The 27,351-nt window shown below is 41.5% G+C and overlaps 1 protein-coding gene across 2 annotated transcripts in view; it reads right to left on the bottom strand.

Annotated features, from left to right (window-relative positions):
* Positions 1-27,351, bottom strand: part of LOC126274306 (solute carrier family 12 member 8) — a 167,968-nt gene that overhangs the window by 41,911 nt on the left and 98,706 nt on the right. For both annotated transcript variants that reach the window (XM_049977103.1, XM_049977102.1), the window contains exons 9-10: positions 25,999-26,198; positions 1,738-1,873 (exon numbers count right to left, since the gene is read on the bottom strand). In XM_049977103.1, the coding sequence (XP_049833060.1) occupies positions 1,738-1,873; positions 25,999-26,198 (336 nt within the window). The remainder of the gene's footprint in view (positions 1-1,737; positions 1,874-25,998; positions 26,199-27,351) is intronic.

The raw sequence follows: 27,351 nt of genomic DNA, 5'->3' as shown, positions 1-27,351 counted from the left end.
AGTTTTCGGTTCTCACTGCCACCTCTCCAGGTGCCCCTTCTTCCCTTGGTCCATCCTCTTGCACTGTGCTCCCCCTTGCCTACAACCCTCTGGGAGCCGGAAGTCCACAGAACTCCTGACCCTGCATCAGCATCCTCAGCAGCTAGCATCACACCACATAGCATCCACCCACAGCAGTCCCAGCATCACCAGGGTCACTGCTGCAGTAGCGGATGACAGGAAGCTGTTATCCACACCATGGGCAGTGGTCCCCAATGCCAAGGAGACCATGGGTGTTGTCTTCTTTTATACCACAGGGCAGCCCCAGTAGCAATGCCAGGGTTTGACCAACTCAGACCCTCTGATCCCAACAGGAGAGCTCTGTGGTAACCCACCATGTTACCTCTTGTTTTGCACTGGCAAAATTGCCATGGCTACCACAACATTTAGTGAGGTGCAGGTGCAGGTGCAGGCCAACGCAAAGACATGGTCGCATGTCAGAAGGCAGCATCACATCAGGGCCTTTGCATGCCAATGATGGGCAACACCATTTCAAGACAATAAGCAACACAGGAACTTTATATAGCCCTGTAGCAGAGTGGACTCTCTCTCATTTCACTACCATATTTATTTGTAGTAACTTCAACTCTGCTCTCAGGGTGAATTGTGTTTGAATCTTAGACTTGGCCTGGCTTTGTACTCTGGACCTGTATAGGTTATCGGAACTGTGTTCCCATTAAAGTATTCTGAACACTGTGTATTCAAAAACTGTCAACTTCTTCTTGTATTGGTCCTAAGTTATTTACAACACAGAAGCACTGAGACTACATATTATGTGTGGATTTATTCAATACTTATCTTACTATTCACAGAAAAGAACAAAATTGATCATATAATACGTTTTTCCAGTTCAGTAAAGTGGTTCACCTTATGATGTTGCAAAGAGTAAGTTATCTCAACAATATACGAATGTTACTGTTCAGCATATCAAGAGGAACACCTAGAAGATTGTAGAGTCTAAGAGGAGTTGAAACACTTACATGATTGAGAGGCGGAGTGCTGATTCAGTGCTACATAATGATCTTGAGATTATTAAAATTTTAAAAATATATCTCTGCATAACTTTCTTGCTTAGAGTTATAGGCTGTTATCTTTCTTGGCAGATCAAAACAGAAAACTATATATAGAAACATTCTATGAACAATTCAGTTCTTTTCATGAGATGTGAAATATCAAAGCAACAACACAGATTAGAGGCTACTCCACTGTAGTAAAAATTGCAAGTGGCCTCGATATATAACAATATTTTGTTGTAGTCACCTTTTTGTATCACGCTAAAAATAAACTGATTTGCAGTGAAAGTTAAATAAGTGATATGATATTTCATTTCTGATCAGTGACTCTTGGAGATTCAACAGTAATCAAAGGCCTCAACAATTTTATTCCATTCTGCAACAACACAGCACAAAATAATGTAGCTCTGAAAGAGAAATATCATTCTGCATAAATTGATTCTTCCTCAACCACTATATCATGTACCAAATTAGCACTGGTCTTTTTCCCTTAATTCGGCAATTACCTCACACATACAACACCTGGTTGGAGCCATTAACTCATTGCTTATACAAGTTACACTTAAACTTTCACAAGAACAGCACTACATAGTGAAATTTCATAAATGTCTACAATGATAAAGAACCTGATTTCTTTTCCACCATAAAAACAGTTAACAGAACGTATTTAATAATTATACAATACCATTTCCTTCCTATGTTGCAGCCTTTCAGGGAACAAAGTGTCCAGATCACCAGATGAAAACTGATCTTCGGATCGTTCTATAGTACCTCCATAATGTCTTACACCATCAGACGAACCAGTAATAAATTCTTGTGCTCTGTGAAGATCCAAACAAAATATGTTCTTCTTTAGTTTGTTTGTTGTTGCTGTTTCAACTGAGTTTGAGTAAGGTTATAAACTTAAATATACAACAATCTATAATAGGACTCTTTCCATTAAACTAATGTTACAGAGATTTCTTTATACAGTACTGTCAGGCTGCACTTTGGAGAGAGTATGCTAAATACATAAATGAATACATAAATAAATAAATAAATGTGTGCATATTTGAATGTAAAGGGGTTGTTGTGTTCAAAGCAAGAATCAGGAAAGTTCTCACAATAGGTATTAGAAACCAAAAGATGAACAGACTTCTCTGCAAGAAAAGTGAGCCCTTAATATTGGATATTGTAGCCTTTGTAAGATATTTCCAGGGGCAGATGTGGACTCTGACCACAATCTATTGGTTATGAACTGTAGATTAAAACTAAAAAAACTGCGAAAATGTGGGAATTTAAGGGGATGGGACCTGGATAAATTGAAAGAACCAGAGGTTTTAGAGCATTAGGGAATGATTGACAAGAACGAGGGAAAGAAATACAGTAAAAGAAGAATGGGTAGCTTTGAGAGATGAAATAGTGATGGTACCAGAGGATCAAGTAGGTAAATACGTGAGGGCTAGTAGAAATCGTGGGGTAACGGAAGATATATTGAACGTAATTGATGAAAGGAGAAAATATAAAAATGCAGTAAATGAAGTGGGCAAAAAGAAATACAAATGTCTCAAATATGAGATATATAGGAACTGCACAATAGCTAAGCAGGGATGGCTAGAGGACAAATGTAAGATACACTCGTGGTGCCACACAACGTGGCACTACACAAAACTGGCGCTAATGGCATAGGCATACAGGGAACACACATGACACAGATCTGTAGGTGCACAGTATTGGTAATAAGTTGAGAAAACCATCCCGAAACACATGTGCCACAAAGCGCCACTGTTTCCTGCGCATGTACCCCGACATCAATATGGGATATGATCACCATGCACGTGTACACAGGCCACACAACTGGTTGGCATACTCTGGATGAGGTGGTTGAGCAGCTGCTGGGGTATAGCCTCTCATTCTTGCACCAGTGCCTGTTGGAGCTCCTGAAGTGTCGTAGGGGTTTGAAGACGTGCAGCGATATGTTGACCGAGAGATTCCCAGACATGCTCAATGGGGTTTAGGCTTGGAAAACAGGCAGGCCACTCTATTTGCCAGATATCTTCTGTTTCAAGGTACTCCTCCAGGATGGCAGCTCAGTGGAGCCGTGTGTTATTATCCATCAGGAGGAAGGTGGACCCACTGCACCCCTGAGAAGGTGGACATACTGGTGCAAAATTTCGTCCCGATACACCTGACCTGTTACGGTTCCTCTGTCAAAGACATGCAGGGGTGTACGTGCACCAATCATAATGCCACCCCACAACATCAAACCACGACCTCCATACAGGTCCCTTTCAAGGACATTAAGGGGTAGGTATTTGGTTCCCCAAGAATCACTGTTCAGACTTTACCTGGACTCGTCCATGAACATAACCTGGGACCAATGATCAGTGGAATGCACCTTGCAGGTCTCCGGACGAATAAACCATGTCTGTTCAGTCGTTTGTAGACTGTGTGTCTGGAGATGACTGTTCCAGTGGCTGCGGTAAGGTCCCGAGCAAGGCTACCTGCAGTACTCCGTGGCCATCTGTGGGCACTGATGGTGAGATATCGGTCTTCTTGTGGTGTTGTACTCTGCGGACGTCCCATGCTGTAGCGCCTGGCCACGTTTCCTGTCTGCTGGAATCGTTGCCATAATCTTGAGATCACACTTTGTGGAACACAGAGGGCCCGTGCTACGACCTGCTGTGTTTGACCAGCCTCCAGTCACCCTAGTATTCTACCCCTCATAATGCCATAAATATGTGTTCTTTGAGCCATTTTCAACACACAGTCACCATTAGTATGTCTGAAAATGTCTGCACACTAACTCACTGCACCGTACTCTGACATGCACCAACACACCTCTGCGTAATTGGACTGCAGCCAGAGCCCCCATGCGACGGCTGCAGGTCAAAAGCACCGGACAGTCTTACCCTGAAGTGATTTAAACCTGCAAACCACCCACCAGACTATTGTTTCACCATGTATCAACATTATCCTTAATTTATGAGATCAAGTGTAGATACTGCTTCCAGGATAATTAAAGAGACCTATGGAGAAAAGAGAACTGCTTGTATGAATATCAAGAGCTCAGATGGAAAACCAGTTCTAAGCAAAGAAGGCAAAGCAGAAAGGTGGAAGAAGTATATCGAGGGTCTATACAAGGGTTATATACTTGAGCGCAATATTATGGAAATGGAACAGCATGTACATGAAGATGAAATGGGAGATATGATACTGTGTAAAGTGTCTGACAGAGCACTGAAACACCTAAGTCGAAACCAAGCCCCGGGAGTAGACAACTACTACTGATAGCCTAGGGAGAGCCAGCCACAACAAAACTCTACCATCTGTTGAGCAAGATGTATGAGACAGGTAAATACCCACAAACTTCAAGAAGAATATAATAATTCCAATCCCAAAGAAAGCAGGTGTTGACAGGTGTGAAAATTACTGAACTATCAGTTTAATAAGTCAAGGCTGCAAAATACTAACACAAATTCTTTACAGACGAATGGAGAAACTGGTAGAAGCCGATCTCAAGGAAGATCAGTTTGGATTCCGTAGAAATGTGGGACCACGTGAAGCAATACTGACCCTACAACTTATCCTAGAAGATAGATTAAGGAAAAGCAAACCTACATTTCTAGCATTTGTAGACTTAGAGAAAGCTTTTGACAATGTTGATTGGAATCTCTCTTTCAAATTCTGATGGTGGCAGGGGTCAAATACAGGGAGCTAAAGGTTATTTATAATTTGTACAGATACCAGATGGCAGTTATAAGAGTTGAGATGCATGAATGGGAATCAGTGGTTAGGAAGGGAGTAAGACAGGGTTGCAGCCTATCCCCAATTTTATTCAATCTATATATAGCATAAGCAGTAAAGGAAACAAAAGAAAAATTTGGAGTAGAAATTAAAATCCATGGAGAAAAAATGAAAACTTTGAGGTTTGCCGATGACATTGTAATTCTCTCAGATACAGCAAAGGATCTGGAAGAGCAGCTGAACGGAATAGACAGTGCCTTGAAAGGAGGGTATAAGATGAACATCAACAGAAGAAAAACAAGGATAATGGAATGTAGTCGATTTAAATCAGGTGATGCTGACAGAATTAGGTTAGGAAATGAGACACTTAAAGTAGTAAATTAGTTTTGCCATTTGGGGAGCAAAATAACTGATGATGGTCAAAGTAGAGAGGATATAAAATGTAGACTGGAAATGGCAAAGAAAGCGTTTCTGAAGAAGAGAAATTTGTTAATATCAAGTATAGATTTAAGTGTTAGGAAGTCTTTTCCGAAAGTATTTGTATGGAGTGTAGCAATGTAAGGAAGTGAAACATGGACAATAAATAGTTCAGACAAGAAGAGAATACAAGCTTTCAAAATGTGGTGCTACAGAGGAATTCTGAAGATTAGATGGGTACATCACGCAACTAATGAGGTGGTACTGATTGCAATTGGGGAAAAGAGGAACTTGTGGCAAACTTGACAAAAAGAAGGGATCGGTTGGTAGGATGCGTTCTGAGGGATCAACGGATCACCAATTCAGTACTGGAGGGAAGTGTGAAGGGTAAAAATCATGGAGGGAGACCAAGAGATGAATACACTAAGAGGATTCAGAAGAATGTAGAGTGCAGCAATTACTCAGAGATGAAGAAACTTGCATAGGGTAAAGTAGCAGGGAGAGCTGCATCGAACTAGTTTGTCAACTGAAGACCACCACAACAACAACAAGTGGGCAAAAATAATGGTTTGGTGTACACGAGAATTACTTTCTCACTTAAGTATTACAGGAAATTGTGGAAGCGCCTGACACACGCTGCTTTCCACTACCCTTTAGCTCACAAGAAATCATTAATTCCATCCTGAAGACATCTTCATTATATGTTTACACACTTTTCATTATTCCAGCGTCTGTGTCAAAGTCAGATTCATAATTGCTGTTTCAGTTGCCCAGTGTTCAAACACATCAGATATTTTGTTGTTATACTCCAACTTGGGGATCGCTTGGTAGGACATATTCTGAGGCATCAAAGGATCACCAATTTAGTATTGGAGGGCATGTGGAATATAAAAATTGTAGAGGGAGACAAAGAGATGAATACACTAAGCAGTTTCAGAAGGATGTAGTTTGCAATAGGCACTTGGAGATGAAGAAGCTTGCAAAGGATAGAGTAGCATGGAGAGGTGTATCAAACCAGTCTCTGGACTGAAGACGACGACGACGACGACGACGACGACGACGACGACGACGACAACAACAACAACAACAACAACAACAAGTCTTATACCATGTTCCATAGTCATCAGTTGTATATAATACAGGGTGTTAGAAAAAGGACTTTACAACTTTAAAAATTAATATAAATTTATTGAAAGAAGATGTAGAGATGGGTTTAGTGTTATTTTGTAGGGAAACACATCAAATTTTTTTAACTTAAACTAGAGATGTATGTAGATTCCTTTGGTTATCCTGTACACATCCCATCGGATTTTATCATTGGCTTTTATTGCTTGTACAATTGTTGATCTGTGAGGTTTCAAATGCAAACAGTTTCTCAACACATGCCAAACAGTCCTATGTGGGACTTGCAGTTTCCAAGATGCATGCTGGGTCAATTTTGTAGGACTGTTGACAAAACATTGTCTCACTTGCTCAATGATGTCAGAATTGCTTGGATGACCTGATGATTTCTCATGTCTTACTGAGCACCCAATTTCTACAAAACATTTAGGCCCCTCATAAATTGTAGGCCTACTAGGAGGATCTTTAGCACACTTGGTATGGAAATTACGCTGAACTGTTGTCGCCAACTTGGATTCTTCAAACCAAAACACACAGCTAGCACGCTCGGGTCCAGTGAAGGCAGCCATCTTTAACATAATTGCTACTAGTGCCTCCTTATGGTGTGATTCGGCACACGCAAACTATGCGAGACAAAACTTGATGTATTTCCCTACAAATTGTCACTACAATCACCTCTGTAGACATTATGAATTAGTTTATATGAACTTTCAAAGTTGTAAAGTCATTTTGAAACACCCTGTATAATAAAAAGATTCATGTGTAATATGTCCAAAGCAGCAGACAGCATTGAAAAGACTGTAAATGAGACTGTAGTAATAATATGTTTGCATTTAAAACATTTGATAAATAACATGTAACTCACTCCCCCCCTCCTCTCTCTATGGTTTCTTATGTCGTGGTACGTCATTGGTACATTTCTTTTATTAGTCTCTGAAATGTCACAAAATTTTATAGAGCAATGGAAAATCATTACAGCTAGGAGACATCCTTTTGTTTCATTTTTACTGTCTGTACCCCCTCCCCACTACCAATTAATCCAATTGTGCCACTTGCATCAAATTCAATAAAGTGGTGGAAAACCTGTGAGTTTCAATATGTTCACCATGTAGAGGTTATGGTTCTATTTCAGTTCCCTTCTACTCATTTTTGTTGCATTTTCTTATAATTCAAATACATAGTGTTACTGTTTGTACTGCACATTCTTGGTCCACTCTCCGGATCAATAACCCAAACAACCAGTCAATCTGTCACATTCGAACACCAACCACGTGCAAAGTTACAGAAAATTTTCTTGTTGTAATGCACGTAACCAAACAGCACGTACCTCCATCACCGACCTGAACAGGTCATCTCACATCAGCACAGATGGCACAGCAAGTGTTGCACCATGTGCAAAACAGTGTTATATAAACCAGTGCGCCAGACCCTTGGGCAGACTAATGTTTACATGATGAATGTGTGCTCACATGTTAGACTGTGCTTTAATGGTTAAGAGTTGTTATACTGAATCCTACTTCATTCAGTGTCTTGATGTATCCCTTCATAAGGCAGTGGAATAAAGTTTGGTTAGTGGAATTCTGATATTGTGTTTGTAAAACATTACGACATTTTTTGGTGGTGAATGCATATTTTGCTCTGGGTGTTTCATTTCTTAGTTTGCTATGGCCAGTACAGTAGTAGAAGAAATTCTTTACAATCTCTTGCTGAACAGCAGTGAGCTTTCACCAAGCAGCAGCAGGCTCTCTCTAAACAATTTGTCAGCATCACAACTCATGACAGGGTCCATTGCTGTTGATGTAACACCCACTATCTCTTCTACATGATGATTCTGTGTCAAATTGGGATACGTGTGAAAAATACCTTTGGCAACATATTCAACCATTTAAAGTCACTTACCCCAACATGTGCGAGGCTCTCTTTCTGTTATGGATTTCTCCTCACCTTTTGTGTCAGCTAGCTCCTCTTCAGGAACCTGCCAGTGTTTCTTTTGATGAAATGTGTCAGTTGCTCTCCAATTATCATGGCAAACATACTCATGTTATTGTTATTTTCACTGAGTTCTACTATTGTCAGAAGCAGCAACAGTTGTGCACAGCTTAGGCAGCAGAACTTGACGTGCTTAGCCATCATTGCCAGTTTGATACTGAAGCTCAGTGGGACTCATATGCCAATTCAACAGTTCATGATGCTGTAATACGCCTGTCCCCTGATGGGGAAGCTCATGAACATGCTTTACAATGTGAAAAACCCTCTCTCACAGGTATTTTGAACATTTCCAAATCCTCTAAAGTATCTAGGGCAGCAGGAAATCAGATAGAAACACGGTGTGAAGTAGCCGATGTTGCTTCTTCTCGTTCTCAGCCACTGTCAGTCAGTTCATGGGAGGGAAAAAGGGAGGATAGAGTGACTGCGCAACTGTGGTCGGCACACCACATGGGGCAGCGCTGTGCTCAGAAGCAGCAAAAGCTGGCATCACACCAGCGGCCATGTGCTCCTCTCCTGTCATAACATTACTGTTTTGTTCAACAGGAGCAGGCCATGTGTCCATGGCATTGAATGATGGGCAACCATTGTAAAAAAGGGGGCGGGGGGGGGATTGGCATATTGTGGCTGTGTGCAACTGACAACCTCCTTCACCAGGCATGAACAAGGATGTGAACAGTGTTTCCCAAGTGACACTAGCCCCAAACGAGCTCTACTCTGAAGTGCTTTCGATGGACAAGATGTTTAAAAATGCAAGTGGACATGAGTGCAGCAGTGATCTTAAATTCCCAAATCTACAAGGGTTATGGATCACAGGCATTGTCTCCTCTCTCTCCCTAGTTGGTGAGCTACAACAAATGCCTATATTTGGACAGTTTTCTACTTCCGTAGTATACAAAATAGTTGTTCAGGTCTTGACCTTTCTAGTAACTTATTTGGGTTAGACACCTTCAAAATTTGTGGGTCCTTTGTTTCTGATGAAGTGCATCTGGTATCGGATCAAGTTCAATACCAACAAAATGCAATCTGCAGAGAATTCTCCCTGTGTTCAAAAGGTTTAGGGTGGGCTACTGATTTCAAGCCTTACTTCGCAATGCAACTAACGGTCTGTCTCAGTGTTTTTCATGCCTGCCCAATCCCAATAGCTTTACAGGAGCATGTCAAACTGGAACTACATCAAGTTACATCTTTGTTGTTATCACACCTATCTCCTCTAGTGAATGGTCTACTCCAGTAACTGTAGCAAAAGCTAACAACCACCTTCAGCCCTGTGGCTATTTTAAAAAGCCTGTAAATTTACAGTATATTATTGACACCTGTCCCTTACCCTGTCAGGATGACCTATTAGCACGGCTTTCCAGGGGCAAGTATTTTTCCAAAATAGACTCATCAGAAGCTAACTTGCTGCTGCCTCTGGATGATGATTCCAAGCGTTTGCTCATAATGAATAACCCCTTTGGTTTAATACCAATACCAGCACCTGCCATTTGGTGTGGCTAGCACTCCTACCCTTATCCAACAGTTTTTGGACCAACTCATGTGCATTAACTTCCTGCATGATATTGTGGTCTCAGGTTCATCATCAGATTACATTTGCGGCACCTTCATGCCTTTCTCAAGGCACTACAGGCTGCAAGTCTGAAATGAAACATGAACAAATCACAATTTTTTCATCCATCTGTTGTCTATTTCAGTTTTGAAGTCTTGCATGCTGGCCTCAATATACAAGGCTCTTACAGCTTTTTTGCACCCTACCAACAGCAAAGAGTTGCAAGTCTTTCTTGTAAAGATTGCATACTACCATAAATTTATTGCTGGTGCAGCCACACTTACACAGCCACTTCATGCTCTCTTACATAAAGATGTTCCTGTTCATTGGTCACCCACCTGCCAGTATGCTTTTACCCTATTAAAGTCACAGTTACACTCAGCACCTTGCTTGGTTACCTTCCAACAGGGCTACATATTGTATTGGCTACAAACACCTCCCAATATGGTCTAGGATCATTCTCATGCACAAATATGCAGACCGTTCTGAATGCCCAATTGCATGCTCTTCCAAAACTCTGAATCAAGCACAACAGTACTACTTGCGCATAGAAAAAGAAGATCTTGCTATTGTGTACACATTCAAAAAATTTCATGTTTTCCTATACAGCTCTGATTTCCATTCGATTACTGATCATATACCTATGGTTTCTCTTTTCATCCCTTAAGCATCTTTACCAGACAAAGCAGAACATCTACTGCAATGCTGGGCTCTGTTTTTGTCACGCTATGTAATGAGACTCATTTCCAACCCAAAATGCAACACACTAATGAGGATGCTCTTTCTCAATTGCTGATTATCCCCAATCCAGCATGTTTTCAGGACGAACTGTTATGTTCCTATTTAGACGTTGAAGTTCAAAACACCATGGATGGTTTTCTTATTAACAGTTCTTGGATTTTGGCAGCTGTCATGGCCAATCATGTTTTATGTTGGGTTGTTCAATTTGTCCACCACAGCTGTCACGATAGAACACTGGGCCAAGGGTCATCAAATCCTTTGCGTCATTATTTTGCTCTCCACCACCATCTCTCAGTACTTTATGGCACGTTACTGTTTGCCACTGAACAGTCGGCACCCACGGTCTTCATGCCACCCACATTGCGGCGGGACATCATGCACCTTCTCCACTTGGATCATTGGGGTGTTTCCTGTACAAAACTGCTGGGCCCACTGCCACATGTTTTGGCAGGATATTGACAATGAGATCAAGCACACTGTGACAGCCTGCCCCCACTGCACTGCCCATCGAGTGGTACCTTGGGACTCTCTTTCCCTGTGGCTCGAACACCAGTGCCCCTGGGAGAGTACTCATGCTGATTTTGCGATTCAGTTCCTCAACTCATTTTGGCTTGTAGTAGCTTACGCTTTCTCAAAATTTCCTTATATGGTTTGTTGCCTGTCCACATTCACGGCAGCTACAGTCATGGCCCACAGTTTGTGTCTCAAGATTTTGAAAATTTTTGCACATTCGGAATGTACAGCCCCTCCCTTTCATCCCCAGTCTGATGGTGGAGTGGAGTGGCTGGTCCATAGATTCAAAATGTAGATGAAAAAGTATATCACTCAGTCTTCTCCTGGGGAGTCTTTAATAGGGCCTTGAGTTCATAGTGGTTCACTCCCGTCAATGACCGTAGCCCCCCAGAGCTGCTTCACAGTGTCAGTGCCATACACTGCTCCAACTGCTCTGGTAGGTACCCGGCCATGTACTGGTGCCCACCTTGCAATGATTCCAGCCAGACTCAGCCATATCAGTCCAAATGTTTGGCTGGCACTCTAAGTGGATGCAAGTGGCAGTCCACCACCACCAAGGCCACCGTCTCTATCATGCGCAACTCCAATGCCTTGATGTCATGACACTATGACCATCTCTCCCCACGCATGACTGAACAAGTGCCAGAGCTCTGCCCCAGTAGCTGCCTCCACCATCTGCACTGGCCCCCACAGTGCGGTCCTTGCCCCCTCCAGCTCCTGTGCCCTCCTCATTCTGGCTGCCACCATCAATGGGGGGAGTAGTCTGGGTCATGCCACAACCACCTCTGCAGCCCGTTGCCCTGGCTGCTGCTGTCTCCTCTGCTGCCTCCATTGCCAAGTGCCTGTCCGAATGTGAACACTGATGCAACACTTCCATTACCGGTGTTCCTTTATGATCTCTCACAGGGGACTGGGCACCATGCCTGTCCACACCTGTGTCATTTCAAACCATATTTTCCTGTGACAGCATGACAGCTGCTCCAGTAGTCATCCCTTTCCAATGAAGGCAAGGCCACCTCCAAAGTGAAAACTTTTCTTCATGGCAGAAGGAGTTTTGTAACCCCATAGAGTGACTGCACATAAACAAACAGCATGCACCTCCATGGCCAGCCTAAAGAGGTAACCTTGCATGAGTACGGATGGTGCAGAAAGCATTGTGATGTGTACAAAGCAATCTCATGTGAGACGGTGTGCAGGGCTCTTGGGTAGATAAATGTTTACGAGGAGATTGTATGCTCCCCTGTTAGACTGTTCTTTAATGGTTAAGAGTTATTACACTGATTCCTACTTCATTCATTCATTCAGTGTCTCAGTGTATCCCTTCATGCAAAAGCAGAATAAAGTTTCATTGGTGGGAATTCTGATACTGTGTTTGTACAATGTTCTTACCTAGATTCTCTGATTTTGTAAAATATTTATTTATTTTTGCTCTTGTTCTTGGACATGCTACCTGTACAGCTAACTACATATCACTACTAATTCTAACTATGTATATTCAACGGAAGGTCATAGCCATGCATAAGGGAGAGGTGCCACATTTACATCTGTACTCTGCAAATCACTCCCAAGTGTACAGGAGAGAGTACTTCGCGTGGCACCACACATATCTGGGTTTCTTTCCAACCTGTTTGCATATGGAACACACGGAGATTGTCAGTTTAACTATCTCTGTGTGTATTGTAATAAATCTAACACTGTCTTTACAGCTCCTTTCAGAGCAATATGTAGTGGGTTGTAGTATATTCCCACATTACCCACTTAACACTGGTTGTGAAAAATTTCTAGAATGTACAAGTATTTATAACCAATCTCATCTGTAGACAATTGCATTTTCTCAGTATACTACAAATGAAACCAAGTGTAACATCTGCTTTATCTACAATGATCCTACGTCGTCATTTCATATCCCTACAAACTGTTATACTCAGATGTTTGTACGATTTGTTGATTCCAACTGTAGCTCATTGATATTATTTTCATATTCTTGTATCCAGCAAACATTTGGATTCCCTGCTGAGCTGCAATACCATTTCAACAGCTGACAAAAGCCGACAGTACAACAGGCAGAGTTCTGTACTTAAATAAGGATGCACAGTCACATACTGCCACTTGCCTGTTCTCATCTGAAGCCTTCAGACTGAATCTTTTATTAAAATGTTTGACTACCACTTCTTTTGAGGCTTTCTCTCTTTTGATATTCACTCAGGATTGCTCATACATGCTTATGGCGATCTCTGTGTGTTTTGGACTCTGTCTGCAATCAGCTGCTCACTATGCAATCTTAGTTGCTAACAACCACTCAGAACAGACAGTTGTTTCGTCATTCACTGTGTCATACACTGAGTGGAACAGAACACATACCATATTATATTTTGTGTTCTATGAAGTACACCATTTTACATTTCTGAACATTTAAAGCATATTACTAATGTTAGCACAGTTTTGAAATCTTATCAAGGTCTGACTGACTATTCCAGTAGCATATTTAGTACAGCACATAATGCAAGTAACTGGTAATTTACAAAACATCTATGGTTTATTAACCTTTTCTGTTAGATTATCAAAATTCTTCATGAACAGTAAGGATCCCAACAGATTTCCCTGGGTCACTCTTGGAGTTACTTCTACATCTGTCAATGACTCTCCGTCCAAAATAATATGCTGCCTCCTCCCTATGAAGAAATCCTCAAGACAGTCACACGTTTCATACAAGACACTGCATGACAGAATTTTCATCAATAAGTGTTAATGTCTTACCAAGACAAATGTTTTTTTGGAAGTAAAGAAATAATGCATTTACCTGATTGTCAGAATCCATGGCTTTCAGAACATCATGTGAGAAAAGCACAAATTGGGGTTTGTATGACTAAATTTTTTAAACTTGTGCTGGACTGCATGGATGAGATAATTTGCCCGAAATATCTTACTGTGTGACTCCCTTCATCAATTTCTCCCATTAAGAATAAAAATGAATCAAATTTAGGTGACCACCAGTTTGAATTTAAACAGAATGGAAGTATAAGGGAAACTATGCTCACCAGATAATGCAAGGTGTCCCAGGATAAAAAGATCAGTATTCTGGGATATCACAGGAATGCTCAATTGAATAAGCTTATGCGGATATGTGTCTTATTCCCAATGGTTTCCCAGATAAATCAGATTTAATTTACATTTGTTTTTGGGTCAGTGGCACGTACACATGCGCCTTACACACCCAGTTCCTTTAACCTTTATTCTAGCCCAACCACCTCATTGCTTGCAACCTCTTAGCTCAGGATGTCATTCTTCCATTAAACTTAACCACAGAAAACACAGCTGTCCATAGTGTGTTACGAGCGAAGTCGTGCGAGGAATTGAGAGAGTACCCGACAGAAGCAGCAGTTAACTGCATTTGTGTATGCACTGGCTATAATGCCACCCATTTACAGTAATGAAGAATATGCAGATATGGTGTTTGCCTACAGCTGCTGCGATGGTATTCACCTGTTGCTATCAAAAGAATACCGCCAGTTCTTTTTGACATATTGAATTCATGACCATAATGAGTTTACTAGACTTTTCAGCATATTGCATGAAATATGTACTGTTATAAGTAATCATTTTTCTCCTGAATGTGTAGTTCAACAGCCTCTCCAAGAACAGTAACACACTGTTGAAATGGTGCAGTGGATCCGTACTACCAGCACACGGTGTCTTTTTATACATACCAGTGTCCCATGAGCATGTGTATGATGAACATTACATGCAAAAAGCTTGTACCCATTTTACTTATGGTGTATCCACAATCTTCACACTAGTGTTAATGACACACAACTTGAATTTTGTTACTGGTTAAGTGATAATCATTATGTGCTTCCATTAATGTTATTCACTGATGAAGCCATGTTTACACAGAGTGGAATCAACAACACACATAACAGTCATTAATGGTCACAAGAAAATCCACATGCTACAATGGAAACCAATTTCCAAGTTCATTTTTCAATCAGTTTTGACGTGGCTTGATTGGTAACACATTGATAGGTCCAATCATTTTAGATGAATGAATGAGTCCTTTGGGCATGTGGACTGCAGTGTACTTCCAACTTGACAGAGCCCCTCCACATTTTACGAGTTGTGTGAGGTAACATTTCAGCTGCACTTACCTTAATCATTGGCTTGGTTGTGGTAGTATAATTAACTTGTCAACAAGACTGCCAGACCTTCCATCATTAGATTCTCATTTATAGGTTTAGGCGAAGTCCAATCCATATAAATAAAATGTGAGTACACCAGATGAAGTGCTTGGTCACATCATGGATGTTGCTGCCCTCATTAGGGAACTTGCAGAAGCACTCACCCAACACTGGAGTTGACTGTTGGTTAATCAAACATTTATTGTGAACTGTACAACAGCTCTAATGAGATGTGTACGGTAATGCTTAGAGGTGACTGTGTTGAAAATATGTATTTTTCAAGTGATACTTTATGAAACACTTGTTGATGTTTATTAACTGTTGTACATGTGTAAACCTGACAATGTTTTGAATAACACACAAAATAAATAGCAGAAATGTGTTCTATCTAAGAAACCATTTAGAATACAGTATATGACCATAAGCAGTTTTTTGCTTCGAATGAGCATTCCTGTCACATCCCTGATTATGACAATTAATCTTGGAACACCCTGTACATACACTACCCCCTAAAGGGCACACTTCTCACTCTGGAATACTGTACATGGCATAGAACTGGTAATAGGCGGCCATGTGGCCCCCCGCCACTGATGTCGTGGCAGTTAATTCGTATGCCTAAGCCAATAAATCATATGGAATCAATGTAGTAAGATACGACAATGCAAAGATATGATAGAATGGCAAAGAAAAGCTGTTGTATTTGGACTTGCCCATAATCACACCATAGAAGAAATTATCCTATTTACTGATGTATCACTGAGGACCATCTCAAGCGTCTTTAAGGAATAGTGGACAGTAGCTGACTGGAGGGATGTAAGGTGGTCTGATGAGTCACAATTCTGCCTTTTCTTAAATGATACAAGGTGCCGAGTGCATTGATGGTCCAATATGGCATATAACTCAAAGCATGTGGTGAAAGGTGTAGTTGTGGCTCGAGTTGGTTCTGTTGTGTTTTGGGGGTGTTTTTCATGTCCTGAGTCCACTCATTCACATCTCCGTGAATATGAACAAGTATGTTTATTTCAAAATTCTTGGTGACCCATGTGTTGCCCTTCCCTCTACATCCTCCTGATGACTACACTGCAGACACTTGCATCTTCTTTAGTCACTTTACTCTCCGAAAATTTGTGGACTGTCTTCCTCTCTCCAAATTGAAGACATCACCAATGCTAGAGGTGGTGATACTAGGTATTAGCACACTGTCTTGTCCAGCATGCTTACAATAGCATTACAACAGTTTATAGACAAAATTATGGACACAAGACAACCACTATTGCATTCATAGGTCTAGAAAATGCTACAAATAATGTAAGATGGAATAAGTTAATGAAGATTGTCTAGCGTTAGTCAAGATTTCATTGGAAGACGAACAGTCAGTGAATCGTATAAAAACTGAGAAGATATCATACACAAAAGTAGTCAAATACAAGGGGCTTAGACACAGAAAGAATTACTGCTTGGCAGTAACTTGTGACCAACATTTTTCAAACATATATGGAGAGAAGCACTGAAGAATTTAAAGAGGATGTGGAAGAAGAAAATTTAATGGTGAGGAGTCTAAAAGATTATATTTGCTGACACCACAGAATCAATGAGAAAAACATAAGAAAATTTAGAAAGAAAACAGAAAGATGTTGAAAGAGAAGTAAAACATAAAAATTAACATGAATAAGACCAAACTAGGCTACACAATTGTCAAAATATTACAGTATTCATCGTGCTTTCTGATATACCACTCGGACAAGGAGGTAAAAGCACCTCAGATGGACTAAGTTCAGACTACTAAAAGAAAAAGTTTTGCTTACATTATGGAAACTAAATGTGATGACCAAAAAGGGAATTATTATTATCTTTGACTGCAGTGAAGCCTTGTATGTTTCATAAATCTGAAATATTGGTGCACGCAAAAAGAGATGTGTCGCACTGAAAGAAGATGGAAGAGGTCTTGTGGATATCAATGCTCACAAACGATAAGGTCTTAGTAGTATAGGTAAAGAAAAATCTCCTCTATCAACAGCACAAAAATAAAGAGATCAAGCAGTTGGCCATATCTATCAACACAATAGTTATCTATTTGATGACCATATTATGAAAACAATCGATTGTCATTCACGACATAGTAGAGATGTTGAGTAACAGACAGGGTTAACAAAAAGACTGTTAAACAAGTCAGCTTTCGGCCAGAAGGCCTCAATCTGAGTTACACAACATACATACACATTAATACAAATGGAACTCGCACACACTTGGCCACTGTCTCTGGCTGCACAGCCCAGACTGTGAGCAACAGTATAAGGTGGGAGAAGCAATCTGCATGGTGGAGTATAGAGCAGGCTGGGACAAGGAGGGGGAGAGAAGGTTGACAGCTAGGTGCAGTTGTGAGTTTCGAGTGGAGATTTGGTGGGAGAAAAAGGGGGGGGGGGGGGGTTGAGGGAGAAGTGATAAAACATTGGGAGCATTGGTGGAACAGAGGGCTGTGTAGTACTGGTGTGGGAAAAGAGAAGGGGATATGTGGGTGAAGGGCAGTGTCTAACGAAGGCTGAGGCTAGGGGGGTTCTGAGGACACAGGATATATTGCAGGAAGAGTTCCCAGTTGCACAATGCAGAAAAGCTGGAATTGGTAGGAAGGATTCAGGTGGCATAGGCTGGGAAGCAGTCACTGAAATGAAGATTGTTGCATTGGGTAGTGTGCTCAGCAACTAGGTGATCCGGCTGTTTGTTGGCAACAGTTTGTCAGTGGCCATTCATGTAGACAGACAGCTTGTCGGTTGTGATGCTCACACAGAATGCAGCACAATGGTTGCAGCTTAGCTGGTAGATTACATGACTGGTTTCATAAGTAGCCCTGCCTTTGATGGGATAGGTGATGCTTGTGACTGGACTGAAGTAGGTGGTGGTGGGAGTATGTATGGACAGTCTTGCATTTAGGTCTACTACAGGAATATAAGCCAAGAGGCAAGGAGTTGGGAGCAGGGGTTGTGTAGGGGCAGACGAGGATATTGTGTAGATTCGGTGGACACTGAAATACCGCTGCTGGAGGTGTGGGAAGGATAGTGGGTAGGACATTCCTCATGTCAGGGCAAAATGAGAGGTAGTTGAAATCCTGGCAGGGGGTGTGATTCAGTTGCTCCAGTCCTATGTGGCACTGAATCACAAGGGGAATCCTCCTCCGTGGTCTGATGGTGGGACTTTCAGTGCCAGGTGAGGGGTTTGGGATTCTGGGTGGTTAAGAATTCCTCTAGATGGCCCATGAATATCTTGGCATAATGTGATGCCATGGCAGTTGCCTATTGCCGTACACAAGATTTGTTTATAGGTGATGCCTTCAAAGGAGAAATAATTGCTGGTAAGGAAGTTTTAGATTTTGAAACTCTCATGCATAAGGAAAGATAGTGTTTAGTAGTGGCAAGGCCATGGGCATTAGGGATGTTAATCTAAAGGGAGGTAGCAGCAGAAGTGATGAGTTGGGCACCGTGTGGTAAAGGAACAGGAACTGTGGAGAGTTGGAGGAGGAAATGGTTGGTATCTTTTATATAAGAGGGATAGGTTGCGCTTGATAGGCTGAAGGTGTTGGTCTATGAGAGTACAGATTCTCTCAGTGGAGGCACAGTAACTAGCCACAGTGGGGCTGGAATGAGCACAAGGATTTGAGGAGTGACTGGAGATCCCATTGGATTTCTGGAAGGAGGTCACTGTGGTAGGGTTTGTAGATGGACGAATCTGACAGTTGGTTGAGTCCATCTGCCAGGTAATCCTTGTGGTTCAAAACAACAATGGTGGAGCTCTTGTCAGCAGGTACTACATGGGCTCGACCACTGCTGTTTTGAACTGCAAGAATTACCAGATGGAAGGCTCCACCAGCTGTCAGATTTGTCCACTTACAAACCCTTCCAAATTTCAAAAATACAGCAGGATCTCCAGTCTCTCCTCAAATCCTTGTGCTCATTCCAGATCTTCTCCCCTGAGTCTATGTCTCTCCTCATCCTTACAACTTCCCACATTCTTACCTTCTACTTACTTCCTAAAGTCCTTAAACCCAACCACCCAGGATGCCAGACTGTGGCCGATTACTGTGCCCCCACTGTGAGAAACTCTGGTCTCATATACCAACGCCTTCAGCCTATTACCCACAACCTACCCTACTTACATAAAAATATCAACCATCTCCTCCACTGACTCGCCACTGCACCCATTCCTTAACTACTTGGTGCCCTGCTCATCACTACTGTTGCCACCTCCCTTTGCACTAACATCCCTAATTCCCATTGCCTTCTCACTACTGAACGGCAGATTTCCCAATGCCTGACAGATTCGAACCCCACAACCTCCTTACTGGTCACCATGACCAACTATATCCTCACCCACAATTAGTTCTCCTTTGACAGTATCACCTATAAACAAATCCACAGTTAGGCAACCAGCACCCTCATGGCTCTATCCTATGCCAACCTATTCATGGGCCATCTAGAGGAATCCTTCCTAAGCATCCAAAATCCTAAACCTCTACCCGATTCAGACTCTTTGACGAAACCTTCGAGATCTGGAGCGAGGGTGAGGACACCATATTCACATTTCTCCAGAACGACAACACCTTCTCCCCATTGGCTTCACCGGGTCCACCTCAACCCAACAAGCCACCTTCATCGATATTGACCTCCACCTCAAAGATGGTTACATTAGTACCTCTGTCCGTATCAAAACTAACAACCACCAGCAATAACTTGACTTTGATATGAGGGTTGGAACATAAATAGTGGCAACTATTTATTCACAACCAATACAAAAGAGTTACATCTTTGGACCTGTTATTGTCCTTCAAAGTAGTCACCAGTGTTGCGTAGAACCCGTTGCCAGTGATGTACAAGGCGTAGTATAAGGTTAGCACAACCTGTTCTGTTGATGGTGCGAATGGAGCAGTCTACTGCCTGTCGAATCTCTGCAAAGTCACAAGGACTTAAGTCCGGGGAGTATGGTGGATTGTACAGTACTTCCCAGTCCCTTCGACCGAAAAGAACAGCCACAACTTGCGCTGTATGCACCCACCCATGATTTTGCATGAAAATGCACGGGCAAAAGATGGCAACGGGTTCTACACAATGCTGGTGACTACTTTGAAGAACAGTAACAGGTGCAAACATGTAACTCTTTTGTATCAGTTGTGAATAAACAGTTGCCACTATTTAAGTCCCAACCCTCATCACCCATTCCACACCAAAAAGTCCCTTCCACACAGCATAGCCACAGTTGCATCTGTAGTGATGAGCAGTTGCTCTCAAAATATACAAAGGGTCTTACTGAGGCCTTCACAGATTAAAATTACCATCCCAACCTTGAACAGAAACAGATCTCCCAAGCTTTATCTCTCCAGTCACCCACCACCTCCCAAAGTCCCACCATCTGGCCAGAGCGGAGGATTCCCCTTGTGATTCTGCACCACCCAGGACTGGAGTAACTGAATCACACCCTCTGCTAGAGTTTCAATTACTTCTCGTCGTGCCCTCAAATGAAGCATATCCTACTTGCTATCCTTACACCGCTCCCACAGTGGAATTCTGCCATCCACCAAACCTACACAATGTCCTTTGTCCATACCTACACATCCCCTGCTCCCAATCCCTTGCCGCGTGGTTCATAGCTCTGTTCCATATATCTTCCCACCACCATCACCTACTCCAGTCCAGTCACAAGCATCACCTACCCCATCAAATGCAGGGTTACCCATGAAACCATTCATGTGATCTACAAGCTAAGCTGTAACCACTATGCTGCACTCTACGTGGGTATGACAACTATCAAGCTGCCTGTTTTCATGAATTGCCACCGACAAACTGTGGCCAACAAATAGCTGCACCATGCTGTTGCGGAGCACCCTGCCCAATACAAAGTTCTACATTTCAATGACTGCTTCACAGCCTGTGCCATCTAAATCCTTCCAACCAAAACCAGCTTTTCTGAATTGGGCAGTTCGAAACTCTCCCTGCAATGTATCGTACAGTCTCAAAACCCTCCTGGCCTCAACCTTCATTGTCCTTCACCAACCTATTCTCTTCCCTCCCCCCCCTCCCCCCCCCCCCCCCCTCCACAGACTTCTGTTTCACCAGTGTATTCATGGTCTTTTTACTACTTCTCTTTTCTGTCCCTCCCACCTCTTTGTCTACCTTCCCAACAGCACATAACTGCCCTACCCTTTCCCCTGTATGCTTCCACAAGCAGTACTTTACTGTCCCCCAACCCAATCCTGCTACCCTTCCCCTCTTCGCCCCAGCATCCTCAATACCCCCACCAGCCAGACTGCTTCTCCCATCATGGGCTGTTGCTCACAGTCCGGCCTCTACAGCCAGTGGACGTGTGTGTGTAAGTTAAACTTCCATACGGGAAAAATATATTAAAAACAAAGATTCCAAGACTTACCAAGCGGGAAAGCACCGGTAGACAGGCACAATAAAACAACACACAAACGCACACACAAAATTTCAAGCTTTCGCAACCGACGGTTGCTTCTTCAGGAAAGAGGGAAGGAGAGGGAAAGACGAAAGGATGTAGGTTTTAAGGGAGAGGGTAAGGAGTCATTCCAATCCCGGGAGCGGAAAGACTTACCCTAGGGGGAAAAAAAGGACAGGTGTACACTTGTGTGCACACACACACACACACACACACACACACACACACACACACAGAGAGAGAGAGAGAGAGAGATATATCCATCCGCACATACACAGACACAAGCAGACATTTGTAAAGGCATTTTACGAAGACATTTTACAAATGTCTGCTTGTGTCTGTGTCTGTGTATGTGTGTGTGTGTGTGTGTGTGTGTGTGTGTGTGTGTGTGTGTGGGCGCGCGAGTGTACACCTGTCCTTTTCTTCCCCCTAGGGTAAGTCTTTCCGCTCCTGGGATTGGAATGACTCCTTACCCTCTCCCTTAAAACCCACATCCTTTCGTCTTTCCCTCTCCTTCCCTCTTTCCTGAAGAAGCAACCCGTTACCCACCAGGCCTCAACCTCCGCCAGTTTCAAATTGCCGCCCCTCGTACATCACTTGTCACTCAACAACATCTTTGCCTCTGTACTTCTGCCTCGACTGACATCTATGCCCAAACTCTTTGCCTTTACATGTGTCTGCCTGTGTCTGTATATGTGCAGATGGATATGTGTGTGTGTGCGCGAGTGTATAACTGTTCCTTTTGCCTCCTAAGGTAAGTCTTTCCGCTCCCGGGATTGGAATGACTCCTTACCCTCTCCCTTAAAACCCACATCCTTTCGTCTTTCCCTCTCCTTCCCTCTTTCCTGAAGAAGCAACCGTTGGTTGCGAAAGCTTGAATTTTGTATGTATATTTGTGTCTGTCTGTGTGTCTATCGACCTGCCAGCGCTTTTGTTTGATAAGTCACATTATCTTTCTTGAGGAAGGCTTCCAATTAATAATTATAGCGCATTACTGAAGATCAGGATACCACTAATCAGCTTTAACAAATGGTGCAATAGATGACATTTTAAATTTTCACAACACTATAATGTGATATTCATTGCAAATGATCAATGTATCAAATGATTAGTGTTTTGTAATTAAAACATCAGGCCTGGTAGGTGAATGGGTGAAAGTAAATGGATCAGTTTGTACTGTAAAAAGTTATAACAGATTCTTAAGATATGACATCATTGTCCAAAGCTGACAGGTGGTATCCCATTCTTCAGGTGACCCAATTATAGAATATGAGCCAAATTTTGTTTATGATATACTGAACATATTGCATTAAAACACAGCAAATGATACAGGTTAAAATAGAATTAGTTACAAAAAATAACTTTAATAATTAAATTATGAATGGAACTTAAATTTGGACAAAACTCCAGGAACCTATCCAATCTGAAAACCACATACCTATGATTTTTTTAAATATTCAAGCAAGCATGTTTGTTTTCTATTTCTCCTAGACTCTACGGCAATTATTTCTTGCTCTAAATGAGCAAGTTGAGCTACTGTTCTGTCCTCAAGTCTATGGGCCATCATATATCTCCTGAATGTTTCAAAGGCTTCAGCTGCCTTAGTATATGAGGGAACAGGGTCATCTTCCTTGTCACTGTCACTTTCACTACCACTGTTATTCTCCAAGCTTCCCTCTGCAGTCAGCTCCTCAGTACTTTGTACTCCTGTGGTTGCCACATTGTCATCCACAGACACAAAGTCCTCAAAAGTGACAGAAACACTGCCTATTAATTCCTGAAACTCTTGCAAGTCACTTGCAACATCTTCCACAGGAGCTGCCATCTCATTCTGACAGAATCCCGCTTTTGTGAAACAGTTTTTAATAGTATCAGCACTGACTTCCTTCCATGAGTGCATAATTAAATTCATTGCCTGTAAAATATTCAGCTTCAGTTGTGAGCTCTGCTGGCTTCCCAGTTTTCTTTGGTCCATCAAATTCAAAGCCTTTTTTACAAGGGCTGTCCTATATTTAATCTTAAGGGCTTGTGTTATTTCCAAGTCCAAAGGTTGCATATGGCTGGTGCAGTTGGGTGGCAGGAAAATTACTTCCACATTTCTCAGAAAGGATACATCTGGTGGATGTCCCATCTATCCACAAACAGCAACACTTTTCTTGCAGCACTCTCCATTTTGACATAAAATTCTCTGAAACCAAGTTCCTCCATTTCATTGTAAGTCAATGGTTTCAAATGCATGCATTTAGAATTTCCACAATTCTCAAACCCTTCTATTATCGATGATCTGTTTTTCATAATAGTGTTGAGTGTTGAGGGGGCCAGTTCAAATTTCTTCGCTAGCTCCACACTACCCACACCAGGAGATGCCTCCACTTTTTAATAACAGTAACGTTCTCTTCCAGAGAAATGTTCTTCCACTTTTCACTCATGTCCACTGATGAAAGCTTAAAAAAAAACATTATTTCGAAGACACACTCTCACTAGACACATGAACTATTTGCTGCTAAGCTCACACACCACTCTATGAATACAAAGCACTGACTGAAATGACGCCAAAAAGATGGCAAGCAGAATGTGTGTCACATGTCACATGACTGGGTTCATCGGCTGACATATAAAACATGCTCAGCACGGGCTTCCTGAGCCAGTGCAAACTGTGAATCTACAAAACGAAAAACGATGTGTCTACATACAGTCACTTAAACATTACAAAGAGGTAAATAATTGACCAGGGTTCCAAAAATATGAGTGTTACATGGAGGAAATTGTTATATAGAGGAAACACAGTAAAGAGGAAAATTTAATATTGTTTACATGGGTTTTTAGTTGGGACTGAAAAAAAAAAAAACGGACATAACATAGAGGAAAACATTATATGGAGAAATGTTATAAAGAGGTTTCACTGTATTGTGTGTTTTGTCTAATCCAGAAGAAGGCCTTTTGGCCTAAAGCTTACTTGTTTAGCAGTCTTTTTGTTGTGCCTGTATGCGGCTTAGCATCTCTGCTATATGGTGAGCACCAACTATCCTTTTTATAATGTTGTCAGACCCTTGATTTTTCCATTGCTGAATATTCTATGTAGATCAGAGATAATGTACTACGACGCTAATGTGAGGAAGCGAAGAGAAGGTGAATATCTGCTACCTCAACTTTGGCTCACATTAAGTCATACCCTTTCTCAATAGTGGTGAAACATTCCCTGCCTTCTTTCACTCTTATTATCTTGTTTCTAAAGCTCTGCTTCAACTTGGAAATTTGAGCAACACAAGGTTATTCTGCAGGAAAGACTCTCTGGGGTTTCTCCTCTTACTGACTATACTGGTGTATCTTTAACAACTGTTTGGATATGATTTTAAGGCCTGGACACTTTTAGAGTAATTTGTATCAGGCTTAGTTACTTTTTTCCATGTTATGGCTGGATGACAAGTATTCCTTCCTAGCTGTGAAGAACTTTCTTTTGCATTTTTGATGCTATTGAATATCTCATTGGGGATTATTTCATTGTTTTGTTATTTTATCTACAATATTCAAATTTTAAAATTTTCTCTCCATAAATTTTTGGTTCTTACAGCATTTTTAATATACCCTCCCTGTCTCACCACTGGTGGTTTTGGTATTATTATACTTTATTTTCTCAAAGTAGCATTATTCTAGTGTAATTCTCATTTAGGTTCAATACACCCATAAAACCATTATGCTCCCATATTAAGTACTCATGCATGTGACAAAACCATTTCCAGAACTGCTGAAGATTGTTCCGTAAATGGGGTGTCCCAGCAGGAATGGCCAATATTCAGGATTTGACAGGAAGAATAATTCAAAGCAAGACAGTATAGTACACATGAAATCTAAATTTCAAACATTAAGAGCTATGAGAACTTGTTTATCTTTATTAATATAAAACAAGCACGTCTACTGAACAAGTGCTCTTAGCTCTTAAGGTATGCATTTTAGAGCCCTTGTCTACTAACAATTGTTTATGGTCCATACTGCTTTCTCCAAAAATATGAAATAAAAAGAGTAAAAAGCAGAAAAGATTTGTTTCAAAGCCTCGAAGATGATAATGTGCTCAAACCCCTTAAGTATGCATGTTCGAGCCCATGTTTACTCAACTTTTTCACTTTGAATGATGATTCCTGTCATATCCTCGTATATTGATCATCCCTCCTGGCACACCCTGTATATAGTACAGTCTAAGAGTGTATAAAATTAATATGTAAATGCTTGTCTGCATAACATTACTTTTTAGTCACAAAAAACTATGCAGGTTACTCACCTAAATCTGTCTTCGCGTCTCTGGTGAATATCATGTGTCTGTGCCAATGCGAAGTATGCGTAATCAATAGAGGCATATGTAATCAGGAAAGGCATGGTGACAACAGGTGCAAGTGTATTTATCTGTCCAACTAGGATGAAAGTCAGCGTAACGACTGCAACCACTGCCAATGAATACAGTGGCACTTTATTGGGACCCCGCTGCAAAATGTTAAATTTAATCATTACACAAAAGTAATTATTCTCATTTTCACATTATTCATAAAGGATACAGTTATGAACATAATGGCAAACGTAAAAATAATCATACTACCTCCTGCACCACAATGAACACACATCCAATTGAGACCCAAACTGATAATGAAGTATTAATAATGTCAAAAATGTGCTGACTCAATGTTTTAATTTCAAAATGTGGGCTAGTTAGAGAGAGAGAGAGAGAGAGAGAGAGAGAGAGAGAGAGAGAGAGAGAGAGAGAGAGAATGCCTGTTTTATTTTTCTTTCTATCTTGACCAACACCTTCTGTCCATAACTCGCTTCATGCTACCTTAACATCACAGATCAGGAACCATCCGTACTCAGCCAAGACTGGCCAACTTCTCTAAGGGATAGGTGTATGCAATGTGGAACAAGAGGGGGCACTGTTGGGCTATAGGGTACAGAGTTTCTATTCACTTCAGAATCCTGACAAATTAACGTTTGGCACTGCTGAGCATCAAGGAAAATGCAGTCACTACACAATTTACGTTTATTAAGTTGTCATACAGATTACTGGAAATATTCCATTTCCTTGGCACAACAGCACTTTTGGCACTACCATACAGTCAAGGAGAATGCAAAACTTTATGAAACATTGCCAAAATAGCGTCGCCAACTTGTCCGCTCATACAGCTCTTACAAAGCTACAGAAAAGTGCTGGTCAGATGTCTAATCCAAGTTCAGCAAGTCTGTTCAGGGCCATAGGAGTGAGCATTTGTGTGTGTGTGTGTGTGTGTGTGTGTGTGTGTGTGTGTGTGTGTGTGTGTGTGTGTTTTGCTAGAAAAAACTAGTACCTGAAAGCTAGCATGAATGCTTTTTTTTATTATTTGTTTCTCTACTCTAGGCAGCAATCCACTATACGTGAGTGCTTGCCTTCCTCTCATTTTACGTATTGCTCCATCAAAGAATTTCCATTATGGTTCTATATGGCAGAAGAACTAAAGCAGTCCCTGGAAGGAAAAAATGGCCATATTATAAGACAGGTGTTCTCATCTGTGGATCCAAATGCAAATTTGGAAAGAAAAAATTGTCATGTTCTACAATATGATGTGAAATTTCAAAGTCTCCCCATGAATTGAAACCTTTTTGACATCTA

Source organism: Schistocerca gregaria, chromosome 1 (genome assembly GCF_023897955.1).
Source record: "Schistocerca gregaria isolate iqSchGreg1 chromosome 1, iqSchGreg1.2, whole genome shotgun sequence".
Classification (NCBI taxonomy): Eukaryota; Metazoa; Arthropoda; class Insecta; order Orthoptera; family Acrididae; genus Schistocerca; species Schistocerca gregaria.
This window is presented reverse-complemented; position numbering and strand designations above follow the sequence as displayed.